The sequence below is a fragment of the Nansenia antarctica genome (assembly GCF_963989245.1).
Source record: "Nansenia antarctica genome assembly, chromosome: 3".
In the NCBI taxonomy this organism is placed as follows: Eukaryota; Metazoa; Chordata; class Actinopteri; order Argentiniformes; family Microstomatidae; genus Nansenia; species Nansenia antarctica.
In genome coordinates this window covers 4657477-4675146 of record NC_137688.1, presented here as the reverse complement: position 1 = coordinate 4675146, position 17670 = coordinate 4657477, and the positions used below count along the sequence as shown (strand labels likewise).

The 17670-nt window shown below is 43.7% G+C and overlaps 1 protein-coding gene across 1 annotated transcript; it reads right to left on the bottom strand.

Annotated features, from left to right (window-relative positions):
* Positions 1–331: 331 nt before the first annotated feature.
* ahnak (AHNAK nucleoprotein) lies at positions 332–17197 on the bottom strand (the record flags this gene model as incomplete). The annotated part of the gene is made up of 3 exons (XM_080526298.1): positions 332–16378; positions 16577–16782; positions 17041–17197. The coding sequence occupies 3 exons, from the start codon at positions 17195–17197 to the stop codon at positions 1697–1699; spliced, it is 15045 nt and encodes a 5014-aa protein (XP_080382424.1). The 3' UTR covers positions 332–1696.
* Between the last annotated feature and the right edge of the window lie 473 nt (positions 17198–17670).

Below are 17670 nucleotides of genomic sequence, written 5' to 3'. Positions count from 1 at the left end.
GCCACTGCCTTGTATGTGGATGTTGTCCCTCATGTGTCCATGACGTTGCTCTTTTTTGATTACTTCCTGTATGAAGGACTCACAAAAAAGATGACCTATTCTTGAAGAAACACAATGGAAGAGTATTTGCTAATATTGTTTACCTCAACTTTGTCTTGGTTATGATACTCAATGTCAATAAATGTTGTGCCCCGTTAAAATAGTTAGTTTTAAAGGCTTACAAACTTTGGCTAAATATTTGAAATATGCCAGAAAATAAGGTGGAGAAGATGATGACTTTGATAGACGAACATTTAAATAAAAGAAAAACAGAGAAAAATGGTAACTTAAACAGTTTATTTGATTTGTTTTGCAAATGCACACATGAAAAAATAGACCCAAAGAATTAAACTCCAACTCCATCAAATAAATGCGAGGAAATTTGCAGTTGTTTCCTCTAGTATTAACATTGCAGATATTTGATTGCCTATACAAATGACACAGAGAACAGCGTGACTTTTCATTGATGTCAGTTATACACATCCTTTAGTCTAACCAAACACCATCAGAAGCTTTCATTACTGCAAGTGAGAGAGTGATTGACAGAAAGAGAGAGAGACACAGAATGAGATCCATCCAAATGAAAGGAAATGAGGGGACCCCAATAGTATCATTAAAACAGTATCAACATCATGTGAAGAAATGAATCTCTTTTGATAAAAGTTACAGTATATCTGATCGGTTTTGAAAACCTTAAGGAAAAATAATTTGCTAGTTGTTAGAAACTTCGTGAGGAAAAAGTAAAGCAAAACTGTTTCAACCTTATAACACAACTTGCTGCTGTTTCTTTACACGTGCCATATTCCTATACCTCTTGAATTTACAAAAATATAATTGGATTAACTAGCATGTGTTATAACATCAGAACAGTTGTCATTTTTAACTGAATGCAAATGAGACGGTAAATGTGATTTAAAGTGAAAAGGGATAAATATGTTGTGTAAAAAAAAGTTCATGGTCTCCATATAACAATTAAGTTTCAACAGCAGTTTAATAGAGTTTATAGTTTACAGAAGCATTGATTCTGTCTGCAATTATTGTCTCCAACAGTATTGTCACTCTTGATTGAATGTTATACAGGGCCAGCTCTATGTTGAGTAAATATGCTTCTGCATTGAGTATATATTCAAAGCTTAAAAAAAAAAAAAGGAGATAATTCATTTCATACATAAAAACAAAGATGTTGGTTTCTGTGTCTGTGTGTATTAACATAATGTTATTAAACAAAATAACAATTTCAACTATAATTGTGTGCAATAGCCCCCAGGATAGAAAAATACCACACCTAATCTTAAACAAACGTTTTGCATTTAACAGAATGCAGTAAGACACTTGGGCTTAAACCATGTGAGGCACTATTGGTATGAATTTAGTGAGATGGTATATGTTCAATAGATTTTTTACTATGTACAAAAGACAATACTTAATATTACAATACAAATGAATCTTATTTACAGTGAAAGGTATTCTAAACAAGCTCATGTACTCCCTGGGTGGATAGAATGCTGGTGTGTTTGTGTATGTGTGTATGTGTGTATGTGTGTGTGTGTGTGTCTGACTAATTACATCAGATGAGTATGAACTTTCCTGTCAAGGGTTTGAATCCTTGAGCATCGGGCAGTACATGAGAGAGTTTAATCGGCCTTATAGTAATTCATCATTTCTTTGGTGACACAGACAATTCCAATCTTGGGAAACGGATGCCACCTTTAGTCCCACTGTCGCTGCTAGAGGATGAGGACATTCTAGATTTTTTAGAAGGGAGAGACACACCCGCGCTTCCCTCCACTCTCGCTTCACTATCCTCGCCTAGTGTCACTTCATATGAGCCCTTTGACTTTGAGCCGAAACCACCAAAGGTGCCAAACTTTAACTTGCCTTTCTTTCCTTTCGCCTTAGCCCCCCCGACATCCAAAGAAATGTCACCGCTGTCTGCTTGTAAGTGACCTGAAGGAGAAGCGAGCTCTCCCTCATCGCTGAAAGATGACGAGCGATTTCTGGATTTTTTCAATAGATCCAACGAGGCGGACTTACTCTTAGGTGACACACTGAGTCCAGAACCTCCCTCTACTTCCAACTTTCCACTTAACATATCCCCCGAACTTACACTTAACCCTTTCGAACCCTTAACACCACTTCCACTGCCACTCACTTCTAGATCTGCTCCTGGGAGACTTAGATCAACTGCACTTCCGCCCTTTGCTTTTGACTTGCCAAAGAATCTTGGCATCTTAACCTTTACTTTCCCACCCCTGTGCTTTACTTCTGGACTAGGAGAGGGAGCATGAACGTTTATCTTCCCACCAATTGCTGTTCCTGACTCAACATCGACTCCCATCTCTGGTCCTTCTAACTGAGGCATGGCAACGGCAATCTTTGGAATCTTGACTTTAGGAAACGTTACGGTTCCCTCTGGATACTGTAAACCACCAGATACATTGCCTCCCGAAACATTTGTGTCGAATTCCCCGTCTAGTTTTGGACCTTTTATGCCCCCTGAGAAGGCTGCTCCTCCTTTAAGGTTGCCCTGTCCGTTTAGATCAACATCTGGGACAGTTATCTGGGGACCTTTGACATTCACCTTTGGCATTTTCATTTTAGCTGTCTTTGGACTGTCCATACTAACATTTAGGCTTCCAGATGACAACCCCCCAGACAGAGAGCTATCACTTTTAACTTTGGGAGAGGAAAATTCCACGTCAGGAAAATGGAGCTTTCCAAACAAAGGCTTCTTCACTTTGGTTCCTTTCAGGTGTAGTTCCGGAGAGTCAGCAACGAATTCTACACCTGGCGTTTCAACGTCAATGTCAACATCAGTTTTCTTAGCCTTGCCTTTAATTTTAGGTAGTTTAAATTTGCCCTTCTTTCCTTTGACATGGATGTCAACATCAGGGGCGTCAAGACTACTGTCGACTTCTGGAATATGGACTTCTGCTTTCGGACTCTTGCCTCCAATGTGAAACTTTGGTGTCTTAAATTTGGGACCTTTGATGTTTGCATCACTATCCCCTAGGTTAAGATCAACATCGGGGGTCTTCAACTCTCCATGTCCAGGAGTAACCTTGACTGCAGGTGCATCAAATCCAGGTAACTTGATACCGAATTTCGGGCCTTTATACCTTGGAAATGTGACCTCAGGCTTTTCCATATCAAGCGACCCTCCTGATAGATTTACATCAGGTCCTCTGATACTGGTGTTTGGACCTTCAACATTAATGTTAGGTGACTTGACTTTTATGTCTCCTTCTATCTTTGGCAATGATACATCCATATCTCCCTTTACCTTAGGACCTTTCAGGTTGAAGTCAACATCAGGCATTGAGAGTTTTGGTCCTGATATTGTTGGCATCTTGAATTTTGACCCTTTGATTTTGCCATCTGGTCCATCAATGTCAATTTCTGGACCTTTAATGTCAACTTTGGGTGCCTTTATGTCAATGTCAGCTTTAGGGAGGTTGACATCAACATCAGGGCCCTCCACTTTGGGTCCTTTGAATCCGAAGGAGGGCATTTTTATCGTTGGCATCTTAAAGCCACCTTCGGGACCTTCAATGTCAACATCTGGACCTTCAATGTTTACTTTGGGTGCTTTTAAGTCTCCCTCTATCTTTGGTACTGACACATCCATGTCTCCCTTCACCTTTGGACCTTTCAGGTTGAAATCCACATCAGGCATTGAGATCTTAGGGCCTGAAAGTGATGGCATCTTGAATTTCGGCCCTTTGATTTTGCCGTCAGGTCCTTCAATGTCAAGTTCTGGACCTTTAATGTCAACACTGGGTGCCTTAATGTCAATGTCAGCTTTTGGAAGGTTTACATCAACATCTGGACCCTCCACTTTGGATCCTTTGAATCCAAATGATGGCATTTTCATTCCAAAGGAGGGCATTTTGAATCCACCCTCTGGACCTTCAATGTCAACATCTGGACCTTCAATGTTTACTTTGGGTGCTTTCAGGTCTCCCTCTATCTTAGGTACTGACACATCCATATCTCCCTTCACCTTTGGACCTTTCAGGTTGAAATCCACATCAGGCATTGAGATCTTAGGGCCTGAAATTGAGGGCATCTTGAATTTTGGACCTTTGATTTTGCCGTCAGGTCCTTCAATGTCAAGTTCTGGACCTTTGATGTCAATGTCACCTTTAGGGAGGTTTACATCAACATCTGGACCCTCCACTTTGGGTCCTTTGAATCCAAAGGAGGGCATCTTCATTCCAAAGGAGGGCATTTTGAATCCACCCTCTGGACCTTCAATGTCAACATCTGGACCTTCAATGTTAACTTTGGGGGCTTTCAGGTCTCCCTCTATCTTTGGTACTGACACATCCATGTCTCCCTTCACCTTTGGACCTTTCAGGTTGAAATCCACATCAGGCATTGAGATCTTAGGGCCTGAAATTGATGGCATCTTGAATTTCGGCCCTTTGATTTTGCCATCAGGTCCTTCAATGTCAAGTTCTGGACCTTTGATGTCAATGTCAGCTTTAGGGAGGTTTACATCAACATCTGGACCCTCCACTTTGGGTCCTTTGAATCCAAAGGAGGGCATCTTCATTCCAAAGGAGGGCATTTTGAATCCACCCTCTGGACCTTCAATGTCAACATCTGGACCTTCAATGTTTACTTTGGGTGCTTTCAGGTCTCCCTCTATCTTTGGTACTGACACATCCATGTCTCCCTTCACCTTTGGACCTTTCAGGTTGAATTCCATATCAGGCATTGAGATCTTAGGGCCTGAAATTGAGGGCATCTTGAACTTTGAACCTTTGATTTTGGCGTCAGGTCCTTCAATGTCAAGTTCTGGACCTTTGATGTCAATGTCAGCTTTTGGAAGGTTTACATCAACATCTGGACCCTCCACTTTGGGTCCTTTGAATCCAAAGGAGGGCATCTTCATTCCAAAGGAGGGCATTTTGAATCCACCCTCTGGACCTTCAATGTCAACATCTGGACCTTCAATGTTTACTTTGGGTGCTTTCAGGTCTCCCTCTATCTTTGGTACTGACACATCCATGTCTCCCTTCACCTTTGGACCTTTCAGGTTGAAATCCACATCAGGCATTGAGATCTTAGGGCCTGAAATTGATGGCATCTTGAATTTCGGCCCTTTGATTTTGCCATCAGGTCCTTCAATGTCAAGTTCTGGACCTTTGATGTCAATGTCAGCTTTAGGGAGGTTTACATCAACATCTGGACCCTCCACTTTGGGTCCTTTGAATCCAAAGGAGGGCATCTTCATTCCAAAGGAGGGCATTTTGAATCCACCCTCTGGACCTTCAATGTCAACATCTGGACCTTCAATGTCCACTTTGGGTGCTTTGAGGTCTCCCTCTATCTTTGGCACTGAAACGTCCACACCGCCTTTCACCTTTGGACCTTTCAGGTTGAAATCCATATCAGGCATTGAGATCTTAGGGCCTGAAATTGAGGGCATCTTGAACTTTGAACCTTTGATTTTGCCGTCAGGTCCTTCAATGTCAAGTTCTGGACCTTTGATGTCAATGTCAGCTTTTGGAAGGTTTACATCAACATCTGGACCCTCCACTTTGGGTCCTTTGAATCCAAAGGAGGGCATCTTCATTCCAAAGGAGGGCATTTTGAATCCACCCTCTGGACCGTCAATGTCAACATCTGGACCTTCAATGTCCACTTTGGGTGCTTTGAGGTCTCCCTCTAACTTTGGCACTGAAACGTCCACACCGCCTTTCACCTTTGGACCTTTCAGGTTGAAATCCACATCAGGCATTGAGATCTTAGGGCCTGAAATTGATGGCATCTTGAATTTTGGCCCTTTGATTTTGCCATCGGGTCCTTCAATGTCAAGTTCAGGACCTTTGATGTCAATGTCAGCTTTTGGAAGGTTTACATCAACATCAGGTCCCTCCACTTTGGGTCCTTTGAATCCAAAGGAGGGCATCTTGATCTTTGGCATCTTAAAGCCACCTTCAGGACCATCAATATCCATATCTGGACCTTCAATGTCTACTTTAGGCCCTTTAATGTCAAGATCTCCTTTCATCTTTGGACTTTTCAGATTGAAATCCACATCAGGCATTGAGATATTAGGCCCTGAAATTGATGGCATCTTGAATTTCGGCCCTTTGATCTTCCCATCGGGTCCTTCAATGTCAAGTTCTGCACCTTTGATGTCAATGTCACCTTTAGGGAGGTTTACATCGACATCAGGACCCTCCAATTTGGGTCCTTTGAATCCAAAGGAGGGCATCTTCATTCCAAAGGAGGGCATTTTGAATCCACCCTCTGGACCTTCAATGTCAACATCTGGACCTTCAATATTTACTTTGGGTGCTTTAAGGTCTCCCTCTATCTTTGGCCCTGACACATCTAAGTCTCCCTTCATCTTTGGACCTTTCAGATTGAAATCCACATCAGGCATTGAGATCTTAGGCCCTGAAAGTGAGGGCATCTTGAATTTTGGACCCTTGATTTTGCCGTCAGGTCCTTCAATGTCAAGTTCTGGACCTTTGATGTCAATGTCAGCTTTAGGGAGGTTTACATCAACATCTGGACCCTCGAGTTTGGGTCCTTTGAATCCAAAGGAGGGCATCTTTATCTTTGGCATCTTAAAGCCACCTTCAGGACCTTCGATGTCAACATCTGGACCTTCAATGTCTATCTTGGGCCCTTTAATGTCTCCTTCTATCTTTGGCAGTGACATATCAACGTCTCCTTTCATTTTAGGTCCTTTGAGGTTGAAGTCCACATCCGGCATTGAGATCTTTGGTCCTGATAGAGATGGCATCTTGAATTTTGGCCCTCTGATCTTCCCTTCAGGCCCTTCAATATCAAGGTCTGGGCTACCAATGTTGACATCAGGTACTTTGATATCAATGTCAGCTTTGGGGAGGTTAACATCAATATCTGGTGTCTCTACCTTTGGACTTTTGAATCCGAATTTGGGCATTTTGAATTTCGGCATCTTGAAACCAGCCTCAGAACCCTTGATATCTATGTCCGGAGCACTTAGGTCAGCTTCAATATTTGGGATAGAGACATCCATATCTCCTTTCACTTTTGGACCTTTGGGTCCTTTTATATTGATGTCAGCTTTTGGAAGTTTTACGTCAACATCAGGACCCTTGACCTTTGACCCTTTGAATCCAAATTTCGGCATTCTGAATTTTCCTTTCTTTGGACTGAGATCAGGGCTTTCAATTGCAATATCTGGACCATCAATTTCTGCTTTTGGTGTACTGATATCAGCGTCAAATTCTCCCTTGAGCTTTGGTCCTTTAAGATTAAAATCAACATCAGGCATTGATATTGATGGCATCTTAAATTTGCCCCCTTTGACATGACCTTCAGGAGCTTCAATATTCAGGTCTGGACCTTCAATGTCTACTTTGGGTGCTTTGAGGTCTCCCTCTATCTTTGGTCCTCTTAGGTTGAAATCCATATCAGGCATTGAGATCTTAGGGCCTGAAATTGATGGCATCTTGAATTTTGGCCCTTTGATTTTGCCGTCAGGTCCTTCAATGTCAAGTTCTGGACCTTTGATGTCAATGTCAGCTTTTGGAAGGTTTACATCAACATCTGGACCCTCCACTTTGGGTCCTTTGAATCCAAAGGAGGGCATCTTTATCTTTGGCATCTTAAAGCCACCTTCAGGACCATCAATATCCATATCTGGACCTTCAATGTCTACTTTAGGCCCTTTAATGTCAAGATCTCCTTTCATCTTTGGACTTTTCAGATTGAAATCCACATCAGGCATTGAGATATTAGGCCCTGAAAGTGATGGCATCTTGAATTTTGGCCCTTTGATTTTGCCGTCGGGTCCTTCAATGTCAAGTTCTGGACCCTTGATGTCAATGTCACCTTTAGGGAGGTTTACATCAACATCTGGACCCTCCACTTTGGGTCCTTTGAATCCAAAGGAGGGCATCTTCATTCCAAAGGAGGGCATTTTGAATCCACCTTCGGGGCCTTCAATGTCAACATCTGGACCTTCAATATCTACTTTGGGTGCTTTGAGGTCTCCCTCTATCTTTGGACCTTTCAGGTTGAAATCCACATCAGGCATTGAGATCTTAGGGCCTGAAAGTGATGGCATCTTGAATTTTGGCCCTTTGATTTTGCCATCGGGTCCTTCAATGTCAAGTTCTGGACCTTTGATGTCAATGTCAGTTTTTGGAAGGTTTACATCAACATCTGGACCCTCCACTTTGGGTCCTTTGAATCCAAAGGAGGGCATCTTCATTCCAAAGGAGGGCATTTTGAATCCACCCTCTGGACCTTCAATGTCAACATCTGGACTTTCAATGTTTACTTTGGGTGCTTTCAGGTCTCCCTCTATCTTTGGCAATGACACGTCCATGTCTCCCTTCATCTTTGGACCTTTCAAGTTGAAATCAACATCAGGCATTGAGATCTTAGGGCCTGAAAGTGATGGCATCTTGAATTTTGGCCCTTTGATTTTGCCGTCAGGTCCTTCAATGTCAAGTTCTGGACCTTTGATGTCAATGTCAGCTTTTGGAAGGTTTACATCCACATCAGGTCCCTCCACTTTGTGTCCTTTGAATCCAAAGGAGGGCATCTTTATCTTTGGCATCTTAAAGCCACCTTCAGGACCATCAATATCCATATCTGGACCTTCAATGTTTACTTTAGGCCCTTTAATGTCAAGATCTCCTTTCATCTTTGGACTTTTCAGATTGAAATCCACATCAGGCATTGAGATATTAGGCCCTGAAAGTGATGGCATCTTGAATTTTGGCCCTTTGATTTTGCCGTCGGGTCCTTCAATGTCAAGTTCTGGACCTTTGATGTCAATGTCACCTTTAGGAAGGTTTACATCGACGTCTGGACCCTCCACTTTGTGTCCTTTGAATCCAAATGATGGCATTTTAATTTTGGGCATCTTAAAACCACCTTCAGGACCATCAATGTCAACATCTGGACCTTCAATATCTACTTTGGGTGCTTTCAGGTCTCCCTCTATCTTTGGAACTGACACATCAAAGTCTCCCTTCATCTTTGGACCTTTCAGGTTGAAATCCACATTAGGCATTGAGATCTTAGGGCCTGAAATTGATGGCATCTTGAACTTTGAACCCTTGATCTTTCCATCAGGTCCTTCAATGTCAAGTTCTGGACCTTTGATGTCAATGTCAGCTTTTGGAAGGTTTACATCAACATCTGGACCCTCCAATTTGTGTCCTTTGAATCCGAAGGAGGGCATCTTCATCTTTGGCATCTTAAAGCCACCTTCAGGACCTTCAATGTCAACATCTGGACCTTCAATATCTACTTTGGGTGCTTTGAGGTCTCCCTCTATCTTTGGACCTTTTAGGTTGAAATCCACATCAGGCATTGAGATCTTAGGGCCTGAAATTGATGGCATCTTGAACTTTGAACCCTTGATCTTTCCATCAGGTCCTTCAATGTCAAGTTCTGGACCTTTGATGTCAATGTCAGCTTTAGGGAGGTTTACATCAACATCTGGACCCTCCACTTTGTGTCCTTTGAATCCAAAGGAGGGCATCTTTATCTTTGGCATCTTAAAGCCACCTTCAGGACCATCAATATCCATATCTGGACCTTCAATGTCTACTTTAGGCCCTTTAATGTCAAGATCTCCTTTCATCTTTGGACTTTTCAGATTGAAATCCACATCAGGCATTGAGATATGAGGCCCTGAAATTGATGGCATCTTGAATTTCGGGCCTTTGATCTTCCCGTCAGGTCCTTCAATGTCAAGTTCTGGACCTTTGATGTCAATGTCACCTTTAGGGAGGTTTACATCGACATCAGGACCCTCCAATTTGGGTCCTTTGAATCCAAAGGAGGGCATCTTCATTCCAAAGGAGGGCATTTTGAATCCACCCTCTGGACCTTCAATGTCAACATCTGGACCTTCAATATCCACTTTGGGTGCTTTCAGGTCTCCCTCTATCTTTGGAACTGACACATCCAAGTCTCCCTTCATCTTTGGACCTTTCAGGTTGAAATCCACATTAGGCATTGAGATCTTAGGGCCTGAAATTGATGGCATCTTGAACTTTGAACCCTTGATCTTTCCATCAGGTCCTTCAATGTCAAGTTCTGGACCTTTGATGTCAATGTCAGCTTTTGGAAGGTTTACATCAACATCTGGACCCTCCACTTTGTGTCCTTTGAATCCAAATGATGGCATTTTAATTTTGGGCATCTTAAAACCACCTTCAGGACCATCAATGTCAACATCTGGACCTTCAATATCTACTTTGGGTGCTTTCAGGTCTCCCTCTATCTTTGGAACTGACACATCAAAGTCTCCCTTCATCTTTGGACCTTTCAGGTTGAAATCCACATTAGGCATTGAGATCTTAGGGCCTGAAATTGATGGCATCTTGAACTTTGAACCCTTGATCTTTCCATCAGGTCCTTCAATGTCAAGTTCTGGACCTTTGATGTCAATGTCAGCTTTTGGAAGGTTTACATCAACATCTGGACCCTCCAATTTGTGTCCTTTGAATCCGAAGGAGGGCATCTTCATCTTTGGCATCTTAAAGCCACCTTCAGGACCTTCAATGTCAACATCTGGACCTTCAATATCTACTTTGGGTGCTTTGAGGTCTCCCTCTATCTTTGGACCTTTTAGGTTGAAATCCACATCAGGCATTGAGATCTTAGGGCCTGAAATTGATGGCATCTTGAACTTTGAACCCTTGATCTTTCCATCAGGTCCTTCAATGTCAAGTTCTGGACCTTTGATGTCAATGTCAGCTTTAGGGAGGTTTACATCAACATCTGGACCCTCCACTTTGTGTCCTTTGAATCCAAAGGAGGGCATCTTTATCTTTGGCATCTTAAAGCCACCTTCAGGACCATCAATATCCATATCTGGACCTTCAATGTCTACTTTAGGCCCTTTAATGTCAAGATCTCCTTTCATCTTTGGACTTTTCAGATTGAAATCCACATCAGGCATTGAGATATGAGGCCCTGAAATTGATGGCATCTTGAATTTCGGGCCTTTGATCTTCCCGTCAGGTCCTTCAATGTCAAGTTCTGGACCTTTGATGTCAATGTCACCTTTAGGGAGGTTTACATCGACATCAGGACCCTCCAATTTGGGTCCTTTGAATCCAAATGAGGGCATCTTCATTCCGAAGGAGGGCATTTTGAATCCACCCTCTGGACCTTCAATGTCAACATCTGGACCTTCAATATCTACTTTGGGTGCTTTCAGGTCTCCCTCGATCTTTGGAACTGACACATCCAAGTCTCCCTTCATCTTTGGACCTTTCAGGTTGAAATCCACATTAGGCATTGAGATCTTAGGGCCTGAAATTGAGGGCATCTTGAATTTTGGACCCTTGATCTTTCCATCGGGTCCTTCAATGTCAAGTTCTGGACCTTTGATGTCAATGTCAGCTTTTGGAAGGTTTACATCAACATCTGGACCCTCCACTTTGGGTCCTTTGAATCCAAAGGAGGGCATCTTCATTCCAAAGGAGGGCATTTTGAATCCACCCTCTGGACCTTCAATGTCAACATCTGGACCTTCAATATCCACTTTGGGTGCTTTCAGGTCTCCCTCTATCTTTGGAACTGACACATCCAAGTCTCCCTTCATCTTTGGACCTTTCAGGTTGAAATCCACATTAGGCATTGAGATCTTAGGGCCTGAAATTGATGGCATCTTGAACTTTGAACCCTTGATTTTACCATCAGGTCCTTCAATGTCAAGTTCTGGACCTTTGATGTCAATGTCAGCTTTTGGAAGGTTTACATCAACATCTGGACCCTCCACTTTGGGTCCTTTGAATCCAAAGGAGGGCATCTTCATTCCAAAGGAGGGCATTTTGAATCCACCCTCAGGACCTTCAATGTCAACATCTGGACCTTCAATGTCTACTTTGGGGGCTTTAAGATCTCCTTCTATCTTTGGACCTTTCAGGTTGAAATCAACATTAGGCATTGAGATCTTAGGGCCTGAAATTGATGGCATCTTGAACTTTGAACCCTTGATCTTTCCATCAGGTCCTTCAATGTCAAGTTCTGGACCTTTGATGTCAATGTCAGCTTTAGGGAGGTTTACATCAACATCTGGACCCTCCACTTTGGGGCCTTTGAATCCAAATGATGGCATTTTAATTTTGGGCATCTTAAAGCCACCTTCAGGTGCTTCAATGTCAACATCTGGACCTTCAATATCCACTTTGGGTGCTTTCAGGTCTCCCTCTATCGTTGGAACTGACACATCCAAGTCTCCCTTCATCTTTGGACCTTTCAGGTTGAAATCCACATTAGGCATTGAGATCTTAGGGCCTGAAATTGATGGCATCTTGAACTTTGAACCCTTGATTTTACCATCAGGTCCTTCAATGTCAAGTTCTGGACCTTTGATGTCAATGTCACCTTTAGGGAGGTTTACATCGATGTCTGGACCCTCCACTTTGGGTCCTTTGAATCCAAAGGAGGGCATCTTGATCTTTGGCATCTTAAAGCCACCTTCGGGACCTTCAATGTCAACATCTGGACCTTCAATGTCTACTTTGGGGGCTTTAAGATCTCCTTCTATCTTTGGACCTTTCAGGTTGAAATCCATATCAGGCATTGAGATCTTAGGGCCTGAAATTGATGGCATCTTGAATTTCGACCCTTTGATTTTTGCATCAGGTCCTTCAATGTCAAGTTCTGGACCTTTGATGTCAATGTCAGCTTTAGGGAGGTTTACATCAACATCTGGACCCTCCATCTTAGGTCCTTTGAATCCGAAGGAGGGCATCTTCATCTTTGGCATCTTAAAGCCACCTTCAGGACCATCAATGTCAACATCTGGACCTTCAATATCTACTTTGGGTGCTTTCAGGTCTCCTTCTACCTTTGGACCTTTCAGGTTGAAATCCACATTAGGCATTGAGATCTTGGGGCCTGAAATTGATGGCATCTTGAATTTTGACCCTTTGATTTTTGCATCAGGTCCTTCAATCTCAAGTTCTGGACCTTTGATGTCAATGTCAGCTTTAGGGAGGTTTACATCAACATCTGGACCCTCCATTTTGGGTCCTTTGAATCCAAATGATGGCATTTTAATTTTGGGCATCTTAAAGCCACCTTCAGGACCTTCAATGTCAACATCTGGAACTTCAATATCTACTTTAGGTGCTTTCAGGTCTCCCTCTATCTTTGGCACTGACACATCCAAGTCTCCCTTGATCTTTGGACCTTTCAGGTTGAAATCCATATCAGGCATTGAGATCTTAGGGCCTGAAATTGATGGCATCTTGAACTTTGACCCTTTGATCTTCCCATCGGGTCCTTCAAGGTCAAGTTCTGGACCTTTAATGTCAACTTTAGGTGCTTTGATGTCAATGTCGGCTTTAGGTAGGTTGATATCTACATCAGGACCCTCCACCTTGGGTCCTTTGAATCCAAAGGAGGGCATCTTCATCTTAGGCATTTTGAATCCACCTTCAGGACCTTCAATGTCAACATCTGGACCTTCAATATCTACTTTGGGTGCTTTCAGGTCTCCTTCTACCTTTGGACCTTTCAGGTTGAAATCCACATTAGGCATTGAGATCTTAGGGCCTGAAATTGAGGGCATCTTGAATTTTGACCCTTTAATTTTTGCGTCAGGTCCTTCAATGTCAAGTTCTGGACCTTTGATGTCAATGTCAGCTTTAGGGAGGTTTACATCGATATCTGGACCCTCCACTTTGGGTCCTTTGATTCCAAATGATGGCATTTTAATTTTGGGCATCTTAAAGCCACCTTCAGGACCTTCAATGTCAACATCTGGACCTTTGATGTCAATGTCAGCTTTTGGAAGGTTTACATCAACATCTGGACCCTCCACTTTGGGTCCTTTGAATCCAAACGATGGCATTTTCATTCCAAAGGAGGGCATTTTGAATCCACCCTCTGGACCTTCAATGTCAACATCTGGACCTTCAATGTTTACTTTGGGTGCTTTCAGGTCTCCCTCGATCTTTGGCACTGACACATCCAAGTCTCCCTTGATCTTTGGACCTTTGAGGTTGAAATCCATATCAGGCATTGAGATCTTAGGGCCTGAAATTGATGGCATCTTGAACTTTGACCCTTTGATCTTCCCATCGGGTCCTTCAAGGTCAAGTTCTGGACCTTTAATGTCAACTTTAGGTGCTTTGATGTCAATGTCGGCTTTAGGTAGGTTGATATCTACATCAGGACCCTCCACCTTGGGTCCTTTGAATCCAAAGGAGGGCATCTTCATCTTAGGCATTTTGAATCCACCCTCTGGACCTTCAATGTCAACATCCGGACCTTCAATATCTACTTTGGGTCCTTTCAGGTCTCCCTCTATCTTTGGACCTTTCAGGTTGAAATCCATATCAGGCATTGAGATCTTAGGGCCTGAAAGTGATGGCATCTTGAATTTTGACCCTTTGATTTTGCCGTCAGGTCCTTCAAAGTCAAGTTCTGGACCTTTAATGTCAATGTCACCTTTAGGGAGGTTTACATCAACATCTGGGCCCTCCATTTTAGGTCCTTTGAGTCCGAAGGAGGGCATCTTTATCTTTGGCATCTTAAAGCCGCCTTCAGGACCTTCAATGTCAACATCTGGAACTTCAATGTCCACTTTGGGTGCTTTCAGGTCTCCCTCTATCTTTGGTACGGACACATCCAAGTCTCCCTTCATCTGTGGACCTTTCAGGTTGAAATCCACATTTGGCATAGAGATCTTAGGGCCTGAAATGGAGGGCATCTTGAACTTTGACCCTTTGATCTTCCCATCGGGTCCATCAAAGTCAAGTTCTGGACCTTTAATGTCAACTTTAGGTGCTTTGATATCAATGTCAGCTTTAGGTAGGCTTACATCAACATCAGGTGCCTCCACTTTGGGTCCTTTCATCCCAAAGGAGGGCATCTTTATCTTTGGCATCTTAAAGCCACCTTCAGGACCTTCAATGTCAACATCTGGACCTTCAATTTCCACTTTGGGGGCTTTGATGTCTCCCTCTATCTTTGGCACTGACACATCGATGCCTCCTTTCACCTTTGGACCTTTCAGGTTGAAATCCATATCAGGCATTGAGATCTTAGGGCCTGAAATTGAGGGCATCTTGAATTTTGACCCTTTAATTTTTGCATCAGGTCCTTCAAAGTCAAGTTCTGGACCTTTAATGTCAACTTTAGGTGCTTTGATATCAATGTCAGCTTTAGGTAGGCTTACATCAACATCAGGTCCCTCCACTTTGGATCCTTTCATCCCAAAGGAGGGCATCTTTATCTTTGGCATCTTAAAGCCACCTGCAGGATCTTCAACGACAAGTTCTGGACCTCTAATGTCAACTTTAGGTGCTTTGATATCAACGTCAGCTTTAGGTAGGCTTACATCCGGTCCCGTCACTTTGATTCCTTTGATGTCTCCCTCTATCTTTGGCACTGACACGTCCACATCCCCTTTCACCTTTGGACCTTTCAGATTGAAATCCACTTTTGGCATTGAGATACTTGCTCCTGATATTGACGGCGTCTTGAATGTTGGCCCTTTGATGTCAACTTCTGGACCTTTAATATCACTCTCTACTCTAGGAGCAGAAACATCGAAAGTCCCTTTCACTTTCGGTAGTTTGACGTCAACACCGCTCTCTACACCTCCTGTGCTCAGTCCGAAGCTTGGAACTTTTACACTACCTTTGAGTCTGCTTTCACTGTCAATCGTCGTTCCTTTCAAGGAAGGTGCTTTTATGGACATTTTCAATTGTGAAGAGTCACCCTCTTTTAGCTCTGCCTTTGAGGAGATGCCTGAGGTATTGAGGTCTAGAGTTGGCACTTTAATATCCGCTGTCACCTTGCCTCCGTTCAGTTCACTATCAATCCCTGGCCTCCCCGATAGAGAAAACCCACCTACTCCGGTCCCTTTCTTTTGCTGATCGCTGATGGTTACTCTAGATACCATGCTACTGACTTTGGAACCTCCCGTTACGGTCGTGGTCTTCATCCCTCCAGTGCTCCAGTGTGTTTCAGGCAAGGAGCCAGTTGCTCGTGGCCCAGTGAAAGAGACATTGCCTAGTTCGAAAACACCCTCCTCTTTTCCTCCTTTACCTGAGGGGCTTACATGTGGAATTCTGATCTGAGCGGAGCTATCCCCGGGTTGGTCGTCTCGTAACCCCTTGAGCTCCGGGCTTGAAAGTTCAAGCTGTTCGCTAATGCCGCCTGGCATGTCCACTGTGTAGGTGGTGATACGACGGGTGATGGTGGTGATGGTGTTGCCGTCGCTGCTTGTGCTGCTGTGTCGCTCGGTACGCACGTCCACGCCCTCGGCGAGGTCTTCTGACTTCAGACGGGGCTTAATCTTCTTAGAATATATTCTCTTGTAGTCCTCGTCGTCCCCGCTCTGTTGTTAAAAAGAAAGAAGCGAAATGATTCGTTAAATAATTGCTCTTGATGACGATACAGTGTGAGAGTGTTTATTGACTATTGATGTGGGGATCTTACTGTATAATACATTTATGCAAATCCTGTGTCAATCACCCCCACAAAGTCTAACCACAAATCAGTACTCTAATATGGATTGTATGCAGAATGAACGTACAAGGATAATGTCTGGGCTAGAGCCTCCAAATCGTCCTCTTCCCTCCAATGACAGAGTTCCCATGGGGGAGCGGCAAGGTGACTTGTCACTCTTGTTGCCTTGTAGTTTCAGGCCAACTTTATGGCGGTTTAAGGTCTTCAGTAGGTCAGCCGTCTCCTCTGGGCTCATGTTGTCAAAGTAGATAGTGGCGCCCACAATCTGATCACCTGCGGGAACAACCAAGGGGACACCATGACACTGTGCTCAAGTCCAGCAGTCAAAATGACAAAGTCCAAAGTCAAATTAAACAACGAAAAAACAACAACACAAAACCACACTTCAGAGTCAAAATGAAATCAATCCATGTCACACTGAGACTGTTGACTGACATTGAGAGATATTGCCTTTGCGTTCTAGACACTTCAATAACAAGAGAGCATGTATGTATGTATTTATTTATTTATTTCTGTTTTTAAAATGCGTACCCTCGTGTACTCTTCCAGTGCGCGCAGCGGGGGACTCCATTTTCACCTCCTTGACAAAGATCTCTCCTTCACCCGACTGCTCGATGGTCAGGCCATGTTTGTCTGCGCCCATCCAGTCCTGAAAGAGCACCTCCCGCGTGTCCTCTTCCTCAGCCATCCTTGAGAGAGAGAGTGGGGGGGGGGGGCAGAGAGAGAGAGAGAGGGGTGGGGGACAGAGAGAGAGGGGGGGGACAGAGAGAGATAGATGGGGGGGGGGGGGGCAGAGAGAGAGAGGGGGGGACAGAGAGAGACAGAGGGGGGGGGGCAGAGAGAGAGAGAGAGAGGGGGGGGGACAGAGAGAGAGGGGGGGGGGGACAGAAAGAGAGAGATGGGGGGGCAGAGAGAGAGAGATGGGGGGGGCAGAGAGAGAGAGAGAGGGAGAGGGGGGGTGGGGGACAGAGAGAGAGACAGAGGGGGACAGAGAGAGAGATGGGGGGGCAGAGAGAGAGAGGGGGGGCAGAGAGAGAGAGATGGGGGGGGCAGAGAGAGAGAGAGAGATTTCAATATGACAATGCAAAGGAATGACAAAGTTTAACAAAGACACAATTCATAATCCCAGCTGGTAGTTTTGAAAAAAAAGATCACTCAAAC